The sequence below is a fragment of the Peromyscus maniculatus genome, chromosome 22, assembly GCF_049852395.1.
Source record: "Peromyscus maniculatus bairdii isolate BWxNUB_F1_BW_parent chromosome 22, HU_Pman_BW_mat_3.1, whole genome shotgun sequence".
Taxonomy (NCBI): Eukaryota; Metazoa; Chordata; class Mammalia; order Rodentia; family Cricetidae; genus Peromyscus; species Peromyscus maniculatus.
The window spans coordinates 30,979,635-30,995,976 of record NC_134873.1 but is presented as its reverse complement, the minus strand read 5'-3'; the positions used below and the strand labels follow the sequence as shown (position 1 = coordinate 30,995,976).

The 16,342-nt window shown below is 39.9% G+C and overlaps 1 protein-coding gene across 1 annotated transcript in view; it reads right to left on the bottom strand.

The window, feature by feature from the left end:
- Rock2 (Rho associated coiled-coil containing protein kinase 2) overlaps positions 1–16,342 on the bottom strand; it is a 102,541-nt gene that overhangs the window by 28,238 nt on the left and 57,961 nt on the right. Inside the window, exons 6-17 of the mRNA XM_006976604.4 lie at positions 12,015–12,159; positions 10,036–10,174; positions 8,545–8,636; positions 7,693–7,852; positions 6,316–6,376; positions 5,583–5,594; positions 3,481–3,560; positions 3,311–3,359; positions 2,135–2,270; positions 1,954–2,045; positions 1,499–1,745; positions 683–789 (exon numbers count right to left, since the gene is read on the bottom strand). Coding sequence (XP_006976666.2) covers positions 683–789; positions 1,499–1,745; positions 1,954–2,045; positions 2,135–2,270; positions 3,311–3,359; positions 3,481–3,560; positions 5,583–5,594; positions 6,316–6,376; positions 7,693–7,852; positions 8,545–8,636; positions 10,036–10,174; positions 12,015–12,159 — 1,320 coding nt within the window. The remainder of the gene's footprint in view (positions 1–682; positions 790–1,498; positions 1,746–1,953; positions 2,046–2,134; positions 2,271–3,310; positions 3,360–3,480; positions 3,561–5,582; positions 5,595–6,315; positions 6,377–7,692; positions 7,853–8,544; positions 8,637–10,035; positions 10,175–12,014; positions 12,160–16,342) is intronic.

Below are 16,342 nucleotides of genomic sequence, written 5' to 3'. Positions count from 1 at the left end.
TCAAAGATTAAAATATTTATCTTAAAAAGTCTGAATTTCAGCCGGGCGGTGGTGGCGCACGCCTTTAATCCCAGCACTCGGGAGGCAGAGCCAGGCGGATCTCTGTGAGTTCGAGGCCAGCCTGGGCTACCAAGTGAGTTCCAGGAAAGGCGCAAAGCTACGCAGAGAAACCCTGTCTCGAAAAAAACCAAAAAAAAAAAACCAAAAAAAAAAGTCTGAATTTCTGGGGCTGGGGAGATAGCTCAGGAGTTAAGAGCATTGGCTGCTCTTTAGAGGACCTGAGTTCAATTCCCAGCACCCACATAGTAGCTCACAACCACGTATAACAGGATCTGATGCCCTCTTCTGGCATGTAGGTATATAGGCAGAACACTTATGCATAAAATATAAATAGATAAAAAGATTTTAAAGTCTGAATTTCCTGTGGGTCTCTAAAAGAATCATCACTATATACACTGAATCCCTTCCTTCATATAATCTGGCATTCCAAGGGCTGCCTGTCTGGTATTAAAGCTGTAGTCCTTGTTCACACAGTCACGGACAAAGAGAAACATGCATGCATGTGTGACAGTGCTCTACCTACCACCCAGGACTAACTGCTCACAACTCCTCCTTTTGGTCATTTTCCTATCTAAGATCACACTGTCCCTGTCTCACACAAAGGGCCGGGTGCCATGGTTACCTTCTCCAAGCCAGTGAGCCTCTCTTGCAGCTGTCTCTTCTCCAGCTCTACTTTTGCTAGTAAGACTTTTCCGGTCTTCAAGTCTTCTTCCAGGCCAGAGATTCTACCTGAGAAGTGAAACACTGTTTAAAACAACATACTCTGCATGCATTCAATTAAGAATTATCTACCTCAAATTTTGGAGTTGTTATTTGTGAGCAAGAGTTTTATAACTTGTCAGAAGAGTACTTTAAAAGTTAATTTAGCTAGAACTCAATTGACCACCTAAACCTAATAAATAAATACTTTTTGAAAGTCTATCTTTTGTTCACAAATTCTTTGTCAGTGTACTTGTAATGTTAATCATGTGTATATGTGTTTGTGTCTGAGGACGGGTTTGTGCCTATGAGTGCAGTATCCAAAGAGGCCAGAAGAGGACACTGGAACCCCTGAAGCTGGAGTTGGAGCTGGTTGTGAGCCTCCTGGTAGAAGTGCTGAGAACTGAACTTCTAGCAGTGTGTGCTCTCAAACTGCTAAGCTGTCTCTCTAGGCCCAGGCTCTAACTTTACTAACAGAATACTATGTTAAAAAATGAAACAAACTGGGAGTGATGGCCCACGTCTTTAACCCCAGGCAGAGGCAGGCAGATCTCTGAGTTCAAGGGCAGCCTGGTCTACACAGCAAGTTCTAGGACATCTGGGTCTACACAGAGAAATTCTGTCTTGAAAAACAAACAATAGGACAGACAAATTAAAAAAACCCAGGTTACTGTAAAGCATTATTGTTATTTCAAAATCATGAATTATCAAAAATCAATCAAATAAACCACTTTTATACCTTGTAAATCATGAATTATCTCTGATCCATGAGTCCGGTCCCTCCTTTCAGATTCTAGAGCTGATTGAAGATTGATAAATTCCTTTTCAAGCTTTAACTTGGCAGTCTCAAGTAGGCAGTTCTTATCTTGTAGATCTCTATTGTTAGATTCCAGCTGCTGAATCTGTTTGGAACTTTCTGCCTGTGTTTTTCTTAATCGTGCTGCAGTATCAGACTCTGTTCGCAGCAAAGCATTAGCTTCATCCAGCTGATACCCAATGAGAAAGCAAGCAGATAACCACAGATGTAACAGGATGACTAACACAGTACATCAATCTATTATCTTGTTACAAAGTACTTAAATAAAAAACTCAAGGTATCATCCCCTTGAGTATCAGAACCAAGGGCTTAGCAACACTGCAATCAGCATGAACAGGCGTGGATAGACTCAGCACGTTACACACAGACCAACCTACTTGTTTCTGGAGCTGATTGACCTTCTCAGTGGATATCTGAGAGCTCTGGTTCCTTTTCTTCAAATCTTCAAGTTGATCTTTTAAGCTGTTAACTATGAAACAAAGCATTTTAGCAGCAGGCTTCAATACAACACACACATTCAATGTTTTTCTTAAACGTGTATTGTTTTCTATAACAAACCATCATTTTCTAGATTCCGTTTCTTGTCAGCTTCATGATCAGCCTTCCGTTGATACTCTGCATTTTTGTGCTGAAGAAGGGCCTTTTCTCTTTCCAACTGTCTCAGTGCTGATTCCACATTTTTCCTAAAAGTAATCTGAAATAACAATTAACATTATCAAAAGGAAATCGGCAGAGAAATCAGATCCAAACCCATCAGTAATCTCAAACACATAAAAAGAGACCTAAAAAGCTATCATTGTTTTGTTAAAATGATAATGCTCCCATGTCTGCAAAGCAGCATACTACAATGAAATAATCAAGACCTGTGTCCTGGCTGGTTTTGTGTCAACTCGACACAAGCTAGAGTCATCAGAGGAAGGAGCCTGAGTTGAGGAAACACCTCAGTATGCTCCAGCTGTAAGGCGTTTTCTCAAGTACTGATCAATGGGGGAGGGCTTAGTCCACTGTGGGTGGAGCCATCCTAGGCTGCTGGTTCTGGGTTCTGTAAGAAAGCGGGCTGAGCAAGCCATGAGGAACAAGCCAGTAAGCAGCACCCCTCCATGGCCTCTGCATCAGCTCCTGCTTCCGGAACTACTCTGAGGTCCTGTCCTGACTTCCTTCAGTGATGAGCAGCAATGCTGAAGTGTGACCCTTTCCTCCTCCTCAACTTTCTTTCTGGTAGTGATGTTTTCGTCACAGCAATAGAAACCCTAATATAACCCTGAATATTTAATTTATTATACTATTAGCAGTCAAACTCTCTGAAAATTTCTACAACTAATGAACCATCACTATTTAATCCCATGGACCTAAAATGTTACTAATATCAACACTTTTTAAAAATGAATTACATCCTGTTTTTAAAGCATACCAGCCATTTTAATAATCATATAAAAGCAAGTTTCTTAAATTGATTTTGTATACAAAGTAATAGTTTCATTATGGCATTTACATACATATATACTATCATACTTTTTAAAAAAAAAAATTTGAAATGCCTACACAGAATTAACTCAAATTGGCAAGGCAAGCCTAGGTAATAGAAGTCACCCTGAAGTGATTTCCATCTTATTCATTATGACACAGGTAGGCTTTACTAATCTGTATTGCATGGCACTCTAAGAACTCTGTAGCTAAGAGGGTATCAAATATTTCTAGTAACAGAAATATTAATAAAGCATAGGAAACGTTTACCTCTTCTTCTAGCTCCTTTGCTGTTTTCTCTAGGCGAGTATTGATAGATCTAAAGAATTGTAGAAAGACACAGTACATGAAATAATTCTAGTTTACAGTACAAGTACAGTCTGTTCACTGAGAAAGCACGTATATAAAGCTCCAATTTAAATGCACTCCTTGGCGCATACTTGCACTTCTGCTCCAGCTCCTCCTTGGCTTGCAGCTCACTGCTAAGGTGTTCTTCTAGTGCAGATATTTTTTTCTGAATCTGTCAAAAAATTATAGGAAATTATAAGTTTGGGTCACAAAGATGAACGAGCAGCATAAGACAACAATGACCCCTATTTGGCTTTCCCTTACAGACCCTCTGCTGGAGAACAGGATTGGCACTGCTCATGGGGCTGACTTAGAAGGAAAGGACCCTCGCCTCCTGCTCTCTCCTACAGCACACACACAGGCGTGAACACATTTACAAGAATAAACTCTTCTGTCATCCTACAGTGATAGGAACACCACGATGAAGAGGATTTAATGAATCTTGAGTAAATGATAGCTAATTTTAATTCAAATCCTCTTGTTTTTATTAGTTGTTTTAAAGCAAGTTAAAATGATAAAAAAAATACTAAATAACACATTTGAAATAATCCTTTAATATATTTACTATTATTATCTTTTTACATATAGGCGTGCGCCTACATGAATTTAAGTGTACCACATCTGTGCAAGAGCTCTTGGAGGCCAGAAGAGGGCATCGGATCCCTTCCAACTGAAGCCACCACGTGGGTGCTGGGAATGGAACAAAGGTCCTCTATAAAAGCAATAAGCACTCTTAACTAACGAGTCATCTTCTAGCTCCAAAGAGTTTTTTTTCCTTCATTTTTGTGAGACACGATCTCACTGTGTAGCCCTGAGTAGCCTGGAACTGCTATACAGCCAAGCTGGCCTTCAACCCACAGACCCACCTGCTTCTGCTTCTGAGTGATAGAACTAAAGGTATGTCCATCCATGCCTTCCTTCCGTTTTTTGTTTTGTTTACAGGACTTAACTTTTTGAGATCCTAGGGTGCCTTGGGTGTAATATCAGGCACTTTATAAGTGTTGTCTCATTAACAGGAACAAAATACATAAGACAATGTCTCCCAAGTGTGGTGGCACATGTCTTTAAACTACTTAGGAGGCAAAGGAAGGAGCACTTCTGAGAGTTCAAGGCTAGCCTACTCTACATACTGAGTTCCAGGCCTCAAAATAACAACAACAACGGTAGTGGTGTTGTAGCCACTTGATTAACTGAAATTCAAAAAAGGTGACTACTCAGGCCAAGGCAGAAATGACAGGCCTAAGCCAAGGTTCTAATGAGTATGCTCCCTGGAGGTTTCTCCGATATCCCATTCATCTGAACAACAACAACAACAACAACAAACCGTCAAGCAACTCCTCTACTGCCCCACAACAAGTGCAGACTAAGAGCCGGGGAGCTGGCTCAGCCAGTGAGCTGCTTCCTGCATAAGCATGAGGGTCTGAGTCTGGATCTCTACTGTCTACAAAGTCAAGGCGTGCTAGTCCCAGCACTGGAGAGGAGGAGGCAGGCAGAGGCCAACCTGGGCTAGAGGGTGAGCTCCAGGTAAGCCAAGGCTACAAAGTGAGACTCATTTCCAACCAAAACAATAACAAAATCAAGTCCAGGAGGCTTGAGTCTCTAACTCCAGTACTGAAGGAGGGGGAGTATGGGAAACTGTGAAGGGACAGGCAGGTCTCTGGGGTTTGCTGGCCAGTCTGGCTTAATCTCGGAGCTCCAGGTACACTGAGACCCTCTTATAAACAAACAAACAAATAAAAAAGAAATAAAAAGAAATAAAAAAGTGTGGAGAGTATTGAGGAAGATACTAGCCTCCACACAAGTGTATACATATAAACACATCCAATCATGTTCACACACACTAACCATGTAAGTAAAGTCAACTGTCTTTATACTCTTCAGTACATATAAACCAAACCACTTTCCAAACAACTTTTTTTTTTTTTTAAAGAAAATACAGCTAATGACTGAGTCAAGATAAGTACTTTTGGCTGCTGTAATACTCTAAACATACTATTACATGTCCTTGATAAATAAAAACAAAAAATTACATAACTCATTTTAAACAAAGATTTGTAAGAAAAATAATAAAAGGGTACTTGGTAGAAAAAAGGATGGGAAGCCTCTTGGGTAGACGCAGTACTCCAAATGGGAAGAGACTATGACTAGAGTAAAACATGTATTTTTCTCCTTTTCAGAGTATTGGACAACGTACCTCCTGACTTTCCTATTCAGAAAAAAAGAAAAAGAAAGAAAAAGAAAACATTCAGTGCTTGTTATATTTTATAAAAGTCCTACAATGTATATCATTCCAAAATTATCCAGCAGTCTTTTCCACCTATCGCTAAGTTTGAAGAAAAAATAGCATTGTAACTTGTATTTGTATGATTTAGCTCTGTATGCAGTTACACATTAATAAACAGGAAGTCAGAATGTGAATCACTCCCTTACCTCTACACCCCACTGTATGTATGTATACTCTTTCACAGTACTAAGAGCATAACATCCTCTAACTGTATTGGAGCTATTTATAAACCTATCACTCTTGCTACTGAATGAAGCTGAAAGCAGAGTCACATGAATGAATTACTTCAAAGTCGTGCTGCACACAGCACTTTATGAAGAATGGTATCTCATGATACATGACAGAATAGCAAGCGAACTTTAAAAAATCAGTGGTACGATGGGGCTAGAGAGATGGTCTACTAGAGCACTAGCTACTCTGCAGAGGATCTGAATTCAGAACCCACTTGTTAGAACTCTAACTCCAATCTCAGGGGCTCCAACCCCCTCTTCTGGCCTCCACTTACATTGTATACACGTAGTGAACAGACATAAACAGGCAAAACACTCATATACAAAAAATAGAAATAAATGTTTTTAAAAATCAGTGGTATGAGTATTTGAACCTAACTAAAGTAAGTAGGACAGTAAAAATGAACACATACTTCACTTTTCCTTGTTTGTATTGCATCATTTTCTCTACAAGATGGAGAGTCACTTAATAACCTGGAAAGACAGAAGACAAGGTTTTTTTGCATTCCACCTGAATCCATTTTGTCTTCTACAGTCAAGCTGTTCTCAGACTCACTTGAACATTCTAGGTGAAGCACGTATTCCACTGCTGGGCACTCACGCCTCTCTACTCTGCATGACTTTGTTAGGACTAGAGGCACAACATGGACCTCTTTATCCCACTTGCATTTCTACAGTGATTATATTCTATCTCTTCTTTTAGAAAGGAACATCTCTTCTTTTTTGCAAAGATAACATAAGTGCTTCATGTTGTAACTTATACATCATCTTTAAAAAACAACTTGTCACACTCATTTATTGTGTGTGTTCATGTACACACATGCCAGGAGACGCATTGGGAGGTCAGAGGACAGTTTATGGGAGTCAGTTCTCCCCCGCCCCCCGGGGTGTCATCAGGCTTGGAAGCACGTCTCGCCTACTGAGCCCTCATCTTTCAGTTGTGTCCTTCCCACCACCTCTAAACATGGCTAAGTCTCTGGTATCCCGGACACTCTTTTTTTAAAAACAGGTCTTCTTTAATTTTGTGTGTAAGTGTTTTGCATGAATGTTTGTTTGTCTGTGCACCACACGTGTGCCTGGTGCCCACAGAGGCCAGAGGAGGGCATTGGATCCCCTGGAACTGGAATTACAGATGGTGGTGAGCTACCCTGTGGATACTCAGAATCAAACCCAGGTCCTCTGGAAGAGCAGTCAGTGCTCTTAACTACTGAGCCATCCCTCCAGACCAACACCCTTATTTTGTTCAGAACTTTAAAAAGTTTTAAAACATTACCAGGAAGGTGACTGACCCATCTTCCCTTGCCTGAGCTTTTCCTGCCTTTGTTATTCCATCCTAGGAAACACCTCGAACTTCAGCAAACTGTGACAGCTGTCACTCTCCTCATTACATGTGGGGTATCAAGAAGTCTTTCAAACACTTTTAACATTTGATTCCAATCTTTAACAGTTTTCAATGACTCCTCCTTGCTTACCAGTCAAAAATTCCTCAGCAGAACATCCACTGGGATAATCTTTTTAAAGGTAAATATCACATTCTACCTTTCTTTACAATTCTGTGATTCTCTTATATCCTTCATGAGATAATAAACTCCATCAAAATCAAGTATTTACTCTTACTGCATATCTTCAAAAGAATATAGGATAGTGCCTTTCAATCATTTATAAATGAATAAAATGTAACATTCAAACATCAAATGACGAAATAAAGTTGAAAATAGTTTAGACAGTCCATTAGGCAAAAGCCTAACAGTTAGGCTATGATAATAAATTTCAATAAATAAATCACATACAAATTTTCTCTAAAGTAGGTAAATCCTATAAAAGGCAGCTGATTTCCCACAAAAGCTTTAGGGATTGGGAAGGTCTCTACATCTCCTTTGTCGTCCTCAATGTCATCAAAGTTGCTGCTGTCTATGTCACTGCTGAGCTCAGGCACCACTGGAGCTGCCGCTGGGGGGAAAGGAAATATTATTTCACTCACAGCCAAAATAGAAGATCAACTAATTTTTTATAATAGATATTTTATACAAAAATCTAGCAATATATCTTCCATCTGACATTTCATAGAAGTAACACACTGTAAGTAATTTATTACTCTATTAGATCAGATGTATATAGTCTAATACATCAAACAAGGAAAGTCTATTATATTATTCTAGGAGCTAAAAATTACAAGTAGCAATAATATACACATACTGTAGAGGATTCTCATTTTCTCCATTTTTTTAAGCAGAAATATTTCTTACTCTTAAAATGAATCAATATTATATGCATAAAATACAAGTAAATTACTATGTCTTATCAGAGTATGGTCTTAACAAACAACTATGAATTTACCAACATAAGCACTCAAGTTAAAGGACTACACTCCATGACTGAGATCCACAAAACTGCCAAATTAAGAAATGTTATAATGTTTATTACAAAAAGAATTGGGAAATATCACTTTAAAAAAATGCACACTAGTTTACTAGAAGAGTGAGGAACTATTTAGTTACAAATTTTGCCACAGAAAAAGATGATCTCTCAATTTAAAACTGAGTTATCACACACTCTATCAAACATGTGCTATTTCAGACGAGGAAATCAATTCATAAGATTCAAACTGTGATAAAATGGAACACATGGATTGACTGACTTACTCTCTCTTATATTTTCCCAATTCCACTGATCATTCTTAAAGAAAGGATGCTGTTTGATTTCTTCTACCCCATTTCTTCCAAGTCGTACCTCCCTAAACAATGCAGTTAAAGATTATATTATGAAAAATAAGAATATTAATTTTTTACATTTTCACCAAAGGGTCATAAATTGAAATATTTTTTACTAAGTTTGAACTTAAATGCTTCTCAAAAATAAGCTATGTGTCTGCTCTCTGGACAGTTAAAGAGGCATAATGATGAACAGTGTACAGTCAACTCTATGGGAAATCAACTCCAACTCCGCTGGCAGTCTGCTGAAAGTCAAAAGTACATAAAACAGTTAAAAATTCCCTCTGCACATGCCGAACAGCTCATGACGACTTTGGGCACAGCATTACTCCAGGCTGCTCTCAGAGAAGCAGCAATCTTTCCTCTTAAAAAGAACTATCCATATTTACTACTAGAAGCACCCCCTCTCCATCAGTATTAAAATCATCATTCTGAATGAAATCGAAGAGGTTGTTAAGAATTTCTTTAACTCCCCTGAAGCATTCCTTAAAACTGGATGGAAAGAGAAATCATCAAATGTGAGTGTGTTTCTAGTGAATGTCCAGTTTGCACCACATGTCATAATGAAATCCTTCCCAACCCCAGCAAACATTATCCAGGTTATATTTTATTTTATCAACATTGGTTGTTCATCAATCATATAACTAACAAAACCTATAGTTCTTTTCAACAAATGATTAGAGAGACCAAGAGAAAATCAAATAGCTTCCTCACTCTTTCTAAGGAAGCTTTCACATCTTTGTTCATCTGGCTTTGTTTGTTTGTTTGTTTATTTTTGCCTGTTTGTTTTTTTAATCATAGAATTTCCAGCACAGATTTGATCATATACAAATGCAAACTAAAGAGTCGGATGGAAGCACTTCCATACTAAACAAACAGTTCATTTTGTGGGTGAGAGAGATACAGGGTCTCACTATGTAGCCCTGGCTGTTCTGGAACTCACTATGTAGACCAGGATGGCCTTGAACTCAGAGATCTGCCTGTCTCTGAATGCTGGGATTAAAGGCATGCACAACCACAACTACCTTTAAACAAACAGTTCTTAAGATTATAAACTACCAAATATTTATCTATAGAAATGGCTATCCTCTCAAAGTTATACAATCAAGAGTAATATGGATTACTACATAAGAGGGTAAAATGTGAATGACAAATTGTATTCATTTACTAAATGATTTATGCATCTTTATAGACACAAGGATTAAGATATAAATTAGACAATAACTAGGTTGTATTAACAAAATGATGAAGGTAACCCAACACCAGGCTTAAGGTGGGGGGGGGGGGTGCTAAACTAGAATGAAATGCAACCAGGGTAACAACAGAAGCTGACTTCAAATGTATAGAAAGCAAGCATACTTTCACTTCTGCAAATTGTAGAAGTAAAATGGTTTCTATACAAAGAAATACTGCATATATTACCTGTCTGTTAAGAAGGCACAGATGAGATTCTTTGCATGTTTAGAAATTTCTGTATCTTCAGGGAAACACAGTGAATTTTTATGATCCATAATTTTGCTGTAGGTTCCTACAAGTGAATCTGCGTAAAATGGAGTGTCCCCTAAATTTTAAAGAAAGACAGCAATGAGTGGAATAAAGAATTCAGGGTAAATACTTTTCATTTAATATGTAAGGAGCTTAAGTTTAAGTCCATCTTCTTGTATGGAAGAACAAATGGCCTATATGCCAAGAATCACAATGGAAATGAACAGACATATACAAATACATTTAAAATGTAACCATACCAATGACCTTCTACCCTTGAAAAAATAAATATGCCCCTGAGTTTCCTCTAATTGAAATATTATATCTTGGGATCAGGCATAGTGGCACACACCTTTATTCCTGGCACTTAGGAGGCAGAAGCAGGCAGATCTCTGTGAGTTTCAGGACAGCCAGGGCTACATAGTAGACCCTCTCTCAAAAAAACAAACAAACAAAACCAAAACAAAAAAAATTATATATTAACAACCTAAGTGAAAATAATTTTGTAATTCATCACACTGTGATAAATTAATCACATAGTGATTACAGACACCTTTAATCCCAGCACTCCAGAGAAAGAGGCAGATGGATGGATCTTTTATGAATTCCAGGCCAGCCTGGTCTACATGAAAGTGTGTCTCAAAAGAAGAAGGAAAAGGAGGAAGAGGAGGAAGAAGAGGAGGAGGGAGAAGAGAAAGAAGAAGAATATGTATTTGTTTATGTACTGAGTTCCAGGGCAGCCAAAGCTACACAGAGAGATGGTTTCTCTAACAAACAAAAACCTGAAAACTTACACAAATAGTAAATAAAATACATTTTGCCATTCAATGTCATAACAAGATTACATGAACTAAAGAATGCTTTTAGTTCTCTGTAACTATTGGAACAAATACTAAAACTTACTTAAACATTTACTCAACCATTTAAAATACTTACAATAAAAGGATTAGTAAGGCATCTTAGGGCTAGCAAGATGGCTTAAGTGGTCAAGAGCATGGAATGCTCTTGCAAAAGGCCCAAAGTCAGTTCCCAGCCAGCTCCAGGGGATTCGATGCCCTTTTGTGTTCTCTTTAACCATTTGTCTGTCTGTCTGTCTGTCTGTCTGTCTGTCTGTCTCTCTCTCTCTCTCTCTCTCACACACACACACACACACACACACACACACACACACACACACACACACAGTAAATAAATCTTTACAAACAACATCCTTGTAAACTACTGGGGTTGGAGCCATGGCGTGGCAGTTAAGAGCATTTACTTGCTGCTAACGCCTTCCCGAGTTTGGTTCCCAGCACCCACACCACAGTTGCCCAGAACCCCAGCTCCAGGGGATGTGATTAAAAGACTAGTGGAGGCAGGCCTACAAAAGCTGTAAATTTGTTCTTGCTCTAATACTGCTTTAATTTAAATAAGATCTAGTAATGTGTTGTGGCTCATCTTTAATTCCAGCATACAAGAGGCTGAGGCAGCAGATTTTGAGTTTGAGGTCAGCATCAGTTACGCAAAAAGACTTTACAAAAATACAAAAAGGATCTACTGGAGAAACATTCCTACCATCATACAGCATATTTCTAATGCCTTTCCACAGTGGGCTTTTTTTTCAATCACTCTGCCAATCCTGTATCAGAGTCTACTTCCTTGACTTATTTACTGGCATGTGCACATGTAAGCATGTGCATATATGAACACATCACATGCACAGGTACTGGTTCTCTTCCACCCCACCTGAGTCCTAGAGATCACACACAGATCGTCGGGCTCAGCAGCCAGTGATTTTACCCCTTAGCCATCCCACCTGCTCCACATCAGGTTGGCATTCAGGTTTCAGAAATTCTAATCCCTCCCTCGAGCAACACTCTTGCTTTACATTCTCCAAGTCCTGACTGAACTATAAGGTGTTGATATTGACTTACCCACTAGCATCTCAAAAAGGAAAACTCCTACAGACCACCAATCACACTCTCGCCCATAGTATCCATCACCACCTTGTGATTTCAGAACCTCAGGTGATATGTAATCAGGAGTTCCAACTGCTGTATCGCAATGCACCATGCCTGTCTGGGTAAACAGCACAATTAAAACAGAAAGCTAAACAACCAGCTAAAGATGAATACACACAGACAACTGATTTATTATCAGACAGTGACACTTATCACTTCAACAGAACATCACTGTGGACCTGGCTTCAGGCCTCAGGAGATACATACACCACCAAATACATAGAAATGTCTGATGAGGGAGACCAGAGATAAGTTTTCATACTTAGGAAAAGGGAAAGGCAGTGGGCTCTCAAGACGATGGAAACCGACAATTTTGGTTATTTATTAAAGTAGGGGGTACAACATGTGATCTTTATGACACAACCTGGGGAAAACAAAGAATCATTAGGAAAAAAGCAGCTAAGCCCTTACGATGGCAAAGCGCCTCTCAGGTTGGACATGGGGTTAAGAAGTGGTTCACAGCTATCAAGAGCAGACTGAAGAAGCGTATTAAACATTTAAACTTCTGAGCTTTATTTCTAACTACGTAGCTGTGTCATCAACATATCTGGCAAAGTGATTCAACACCTTTACCTGTGTTTGTTTTGTTGGCAGTGACACTTTTTGTTGAGTGCCTTCTTTTTAAGATTGTGCATGTATATAATGTGTACATGGTCGTGTGTGTGTGTGTGTGTGTGTGTGTGTGTGTGTGTGTGTGTGTGTGTGTGTGTGTAAGCCAGAGGCCAATGCTGGGCACCTTCCTCCATCATCTTTATTGAGAGTCTCCCACTGAACCTTGACCTTAGTCACTGGCAGTCAGGGATCCTTCTACCTCTGGGTCTCCAGCACTGGTGTTATAGGTATGTGCCACTGCGTTTGGCCTTTTGTGGGAGCTCGGGATCTGAACTCAGATCCTCACGCTTGAGAAGTGAGTGTCTTATCCACTGAGCCATCTCCCTAGTTGCTCAGGCATTTTTTGACAAAGATAAGAATCATAAGGGGGGGCTGGAGAGATGGCTCAGAGGTTAAGAGCACTGACTGCTCTTCCAGAGGTCCTGAGTTCAATTCCCAGCAACCACATGGTGGCTCACAACCATCTGTAATGAGATCTGATGCCCTCTTCTGGCCTGCAGGGACACATGCTGTATACATAATAAATAAACTAATTAATTAAAAAAAGATTTATTCAAAAAAAAAAGAATCATAAGGGAGAGCTGAGTTTGAATCTCAGCGACTCCTTACAAAATAAATACTTTTGTGGGACTATGATGAATGGCATTCTCCCTTTGAAAATCATGGCTCTTATCCACAATTTTTGGCTGGCATACTGTTTTCTTTAAAAATAAACATTTGAAAGGGTACTTAGTATTTTTAAACTGTCTGATGGAGAAGTATTCAATTAAGTGGATATAGAACCAACATTTATAAGAAGTCTCTGTCTTTGTTTAAAGAACTACTAAAAGGTAAATTAGAAATCAAAAAATTGACTCCCTTACCTTTAGGGAGAAATGGGAAGAGGTGATAGGGACAGGAAGCGAGCTACCCTGCCTTGACCATGCACTTCACACAGTTAGAGCTCTTAAAACCAGAGGAAACTTCACATACAAAAAAGTGACAAATGGACTCCCCCACTCTACAACCACAGTGAAATTAGTCCAAGGAGCTTTGGAAAACTAGTTACCTTAGCAGGAATCTTCAAGTCAAAAAGCAATGTTAGCAAATCTATTCAGTGGGGTCTAGCAAAACCATTTTAAATGTACGCTAGGGTTAAACAAGTAAAAAACAAAACAAAAGGCCTCTAACTACTGTAAGAGCCAGAGTCTTACAAGGGAAGAGGGAGACTATCGATGTGGTGTTAGACTTCAAGCAGATATCAATGTGGCACTTGATATACTATCTACAGAGACAGAGACTCAATTGTAAACATGTGGCTTAATGCTGCGTGTCTGTGACCCTAACCCTCCCGCTCTCCCCACTGACTAAGCCTGACACTTAACACTGGGTGTCTATGACCCTAACCCTCCCGGCTCTCCCCACTGACTAAGCCTGAAAGCCATGACACTTCAGGAGCATTGAGCCCATCTAGCACCCACAGTAAGTACCACTCTCTAATAAAAAAATCAGAGCTTCTTGGAGTGGCTCTGGGGCTAAGGGGAAAAAAAAAAATCTAAACAAAACAAACCCCAAACCAAGAAACAAAAACCAGGCAAGTTTTTAATAGTCTGTATGTCAAAATCAAAGCAAGTAAACCAAAAGGGGGCTGCTGAAAGGATATGGAGCCAACCTCAGGAGCCTTCACAAAGTAGCCATCTTGGAGCCAAGTTTCCATGTGTAAACAGAAAATGGCCTGGGTCCAGCATATATAAAGCACATGAATCATTAAATAACGTAAAAACCACACAACTTTGCAGTTCCAAAGTACTGGCAGGTGACACAAGAAGAGTGTCTTAAGAGGTTTCGTGTCACAAGCTAAGGAGCTTGACCTTCAGTCAATCTGCTGCATCTACTGAAGAGGTCTGGGCTGGAGAACAAGGTTCCTAGGCATTCATTTTCAAAAGGTCACTCGAAAGTACTGACTGGGGGCTGGGGAGGAGGGTAAAAGTGAATGGTGTGCACAAGTGAGGACCTGGATTTGGATTCCTAGCAAACAAGTCAAAAGCCAGGCATAGCAGTACAAGCCTGAAGGGCCAAACTGAAGGAGGGAAGTAGAGTGGTGGAGACAGGAAGACCCCGGGCACTTACTGGCCAGCCAGTCTCGCCAAAACAGTGAGCACCAAGTATAGTGAGAGACCCTCTTCCAAAAATTGAAACAACATGGAAGGCTAGGGAGACAGCTCCGTGGGTAGGAGTACTTGTTGAGCAAGTATAATGACCTGAGTTCAAATCTTCAACATAGAAAAAAAAAAAAGGCTAGGCATGGCTATATATGCTTACAATCTCAGCAACTGGGGGTGAGGGCAGATCCTGGGAGCTCACTGGCCAACCAGCCTAGCTGAAGTGGTAAACTTGCAGTTTAGTGAGACCCTGCCTCAAGATAATAAAGTAGTGAGTGAGAGAAGACACCTGACCTCCACCACTGGGCTCCTCACGGGAGTGCACAGGTGTGCACACGCATAGATATATGCATACACACACACATACATCTAAATAAAATAAAATAGTGCAGAGAGATAGAGGAAGACTCCTGACATCCACCTCCAGCTTCCACATGTCCTCATGGGCAAGTATACTTGCACACACATGCATATGCCACACATACACCCAAAAGTTACTTAAATGTATTAAATTAAATATTTTCTAAATATATTTGATATTTTGCCATTGACAAAATAAAGATCAAGAGAGTTTACTGAAAACTTAAAATTGATCAATCAACAGTCTTGGGGTTGGTCTTTTATTCAGAATGCCTCTTATGAGGGTAGAAAACATTTAAATAAAACTCTTCAATTTTAACAGTACTAAAGGCCCTAGTCTGACTTAAATAGGCAGCAGGCCTTCCAGTCCCTTTTGAGAATTTCACTGAGCACTGTGCCCCTGCAAAGGAGCACCTACCTTTCCTGGGGCTCTTGGCCAGCACTGCACAGGTGTTACCCCATCCCTGTGTTCCCACTACACAGTCATGTTCAGACTCAAGCCTTCGTCTGCCCCTAACTGCACAAACCTGGCTGGCTGGATTCCCTTAGTTATCCCTTAGGTACTACCTATTTTCTAATAGTTACGTAGGTTCTTTCTTTCTGTCACCTTCATTACTGACTGACTGATGAGGGGGTGGAGGTCCACACCCAAGCAGACAACTTGCAGGAGTTGGTTCTCTCCTTTCACCATGTGAGTCTCAAGGAATGACCTCAGGTTCTTGGGCGTGGTGGCACCTTCCCGCACCGAGCCATCCCACTGGCCCAAGCTACGCAGTTTCTTAACGACACACTAGCACTGCTCCTAGAATGCAGCAAGTAACACCATTTTCATTTTTAAATGTACAATTTTGAGAAAAAGAGATCTTTTAAAAAACACACACGGCTGGAGAGATGGCTCAGAGCTTAAGAGCACTGTCTGCTCTTCCTCAGGTCTTGAGTTCAGTTCCCAGCAACCACATGGTGGCTCACAACCATCCATTCAATCCGGTGCCCTCTTCTGGCCTGTAAGCATACATGCAGACAGAATACTGTATACACAATAAATAAATATTAAACACACACACACACACACACACACACACACACACACACACACACACACACACACGAAGAAACATCAGATATTAA